Genomic DNA, 3,315 nt, shown 5'->3' on the forward strand with positions numbered 1-3,315 from the left:
TTTGGAATGTTTCCTAATAGGTTCCGACATATTAGGACTTTCCAGAATTGTTTCTGATTCTGTTTTGCAGGTTTGCTGAACCGATCTGCAAGTTTACTGAAGCCCAATGATTATTTAGCCCAAGCTCCTTCAGTATAAAAGGAAGACTTGAAGACCTAATTGCTCATTCAAGCCGTCACGCTAAAAAGTTAAGATTTTTAGGGTTTGAGTCTTCATGTATTCTACTCTTGTATCGATTGTGATGCAGGTTTAGGATCTTTACTATGTTCTTGCTAGTGCCGTGTTTAGATACTTGTTTAGGACTAGTTTTGTGAGTATTGATACTCTTGTGCATCAAACCGAAGTTGTGAAACAAGGTTTGGTTGTTTGTGTTGGAAGGTAACTTCTAATCTTTTTGTGTTTGAGGTCTGATAGGTCATTGGGGCAGTGACTGACCATTAGGATAGTGAGATGGGCTCTCAGATCTAGGAGTTCCTAGGTTGAAGTCTAGATGGGTAGGTCCTAGGTCATATAGTGTAAACGAGGAGTTTGCTGAGAGCTATTGAATAAGGACTACACTAGTGGATTTCCTTCCTGGCTTGGTAGCCCCCAGATGTAAGCGTGTTGTGCTGAACTGGGTCAACAAACTTCCTGTGTTCTTTATTTTTCTGCACTTTATTTTCTTGTTTTATTTTCTGTTTAGCGCATGATGTTGAAACATTAATCGGAACATCACAAACGTTTAAACATCTGACAGAACCTAATAAAACAAGTACGCTAGAATTTCAATTGGCATCAGAGCAGGCACCCAGCCTGTTTTAGGGTGAGCTCCAGGGAGTTTTATTCTTGCACTATAGACAAGGAAGGTGGATTTGTAAACAGGCCCCCTCTGTTAGATGGGTCCAACTATTATTACTGGAAATCACGCATGAGTGCCTTTCTCAAATCTATTGACAACAAAACATGGAAGGCAGTTCTGAGAGGTTGGGAACATCCTGTTCAACTAGATGTTGATGGTAACAGGACTGATATGTTAAAACCAGAAGAAGAATGGACTGATGCTGAAGATGAATTGGCTCTTGGAAACTCAAGGGCATTGAATGCTCTGTTCAATGGTGTTGGCAAGAATATGTTTAGATTGATCAAGCAATGTACTGTGGCTAAGGATGCTTGGGAGATTCTAAAAACTGCTCATGAAGGGACTACTAAGGTAAAGAGTGCAAAATTCCAACTCCTTACTACAAAGTTTGAGAATTTAAGAATGCTGGAGGATGAAAGTATTCAGGATTATCATCTGAATATCCTTGATATTGGTAACTCTTTTGAGTCACTTGGAGAGAAAATTTCTGATGAAAAACTTGTCAGAAAAATCCTCAGATCTCTACCTAAGAGGTTTGACATGAAAGTTACAGCTATTGAAGAAGCTCAGGACATTTCAAGCTTGAAGGTTGATGAATTGATAGGGTCCTTGCAGAATTTTGAAATGATTGTCAACAGGAAAACTGATAAGAAAGGTAAGGGGATAGCTTTTGCTTCTTGTGTAGAATCTGATGAGTCACAAGCAAAGCAAGAAGATGATGAAGACATGGCAGATTCACTGGCACTTCTTGGGAAACAGTTCAAGAAGATTTTAAGAAGAATTGATAGAAGGTCCATGCCAAATGATCAGAACATTCGCCCCAACATTGACGATCAGTCTACCAAAGAGAAGGTGGCAAGACCTGATGGAGGAGTAGACTCTCACTACAAAGGAGTTCAATGTTATGAATGTGGAGGGTATAGATATATCAAAACAGAATGTGCCACATTTCTGAAGAAGCAGAAGAAGAGCTTGACTGCCTCTTGGTCTGATGATGATGAATCTGAAGAAGATGGAGAAAGAGAATCTGCTAAGCACATAGCAGCCTTGACTAGCAAGATTGTTCCTGATGTTGACTCATGTGTAGAAGACTTGGGTGTTGCTGAACTCATTGCATCCTACAAATGTCTTGCTGAAAGAAACTACAACGCATGCAGATAACTTGAAGAGCAGAAAAATATCACCAGTAAATTGGAGAATGATAGGATCAGTCATCAAGCCAAAATTTCAGAATTAAATCACAAGGTAACTCTGTTGAACTCACATCTTAGTCAAGCTATGAATCAGGTTAAAAGGGAAACTGATAAAACAACTCCAACTGTTGGTGAATGTGTGTTGCCTCATATTGAAAAAGGTGTAGCACCAAGGGGTGTAAACTCTGAGGGAAATAACTGTTTGAGGGCACCACAAGAAATAGGTCTGACAGGTAACTTAACTGGTATGTCAAACATGATGTTGGAACATCTAATCACCTTCAATAAATATAATAGGTCACATCCTAATGAAATGTATGATAAGAAGGTTAATCAGTTCTTCTGCACTCATAAGGAACAATCAAGTAGTATTGTAGCTAAAAACTTGAAAGACAGGCTACCTGTTGATTTGAATGATAAACCTGAAACCTGTCCACTTAAGGAGTTGAACAACTTTGTGCACATGGTTCCACATTCATTAGGACACACTAATCCGGTTCTTCAGCCTCAAACCCACATAAACACGCGAACAACACACATAAACTCCTTCACTATTTCTACCTTTTCTCTCAATCCTCCCAAGTTCAAATACATACAACCTTTTGTACCTTACCCTTTTCAAACAGCTCATCCTTACCTTCTCACCAATCAGAACCAACAGTTTCAGACCAGCAAAAACTCAGACCCTGTTCTCAAACAAGTCATGGCCACTGAACACCAAGAAACCAACACTTCAGTTCCTTTGATGGTCGAACCAATCACTACTGTTCTGCCCAGAAAGGTTAAAAGGAAATCACCCACTAACTCCAGTCCAAAAAAGAAGAAACGTGATAAATCTGATGTGGGAACACCTGTGACAACCTTATGTATAGTTGACCAAGAAACTCCATGTGTTACTACTGCTGTCAAACCCAATGTTGAGACTTATGTGAAAGATGCTAACAGTATTGATGCTAAAGGATTCCTCAAAACCACTTCCTCTTCTGAGAATGATGAAGGTAACTCTAATGCCTCTCTAATTTCTGATATATCTGTATCTAGTGAAAAGTCAGTTTTGGAGAACTTGTGTGCTTTAAATAGAACTGTGTTCATAGACATGGATCCTTCTAATGATGGTAAGGTGACAAACTTTAATGTTCCTGCACAAGAACATGGAGACATGAATGTTGAGGGAAATGATGAAACATCCTTGAGTAAATTTGATAACCATGAGTCTACTGCTATCACTGTTGAAAATATGAATTCTGGTTCTGAGACCACTTCAGCAGAGAAAGAGAATTCTGA

General features: G+C 39.2%; 1 protein-coding gene across 1 annotated transcript; it reads left to right on the plus strand.

Annotated features, from left to right (window-relative positions):
- Window positions 1-907: 907 nt before the first annotated feature.
- On the plus strand, window positions 908-1,999 carry LOC146921435 (uncharacterized). The gene has a single exon (XM_085711312.1). It carries the CDS (start codon window positions 908-910, stop codon window positions 1,997-1,999), a length of 1,092 nt encoding a protein of 363 aa, XP_085567438.1.
- Window positions 2,000-3,315: the final 1,316 nt, after the last annotated feature.

This window comes from Medicago sativa, chromosome 5, assembly GCF_051527215.1.
Source record: "Medicago sativa cultivar Bolivia chromosome 5, Bolivia_mono, whole genome shotgun sequence".
Taxonomy (NCBI): domain Eukaryota; kingdom Viridiplantae; phylum Streptophyta; class Magnoliopsida; order Fabales; family Fabaceae; genus Medicago; species Medicago sativa.

Excerpts from the sequence above, each read along its gene's own strand:
- LOC146921435 (XM_085711312.1), top strand. The coding sequence starts at position 908 with ATGAGTGCCTTTCTCAAATCTATTGACAACAAAACATGGAAGGCAGTT.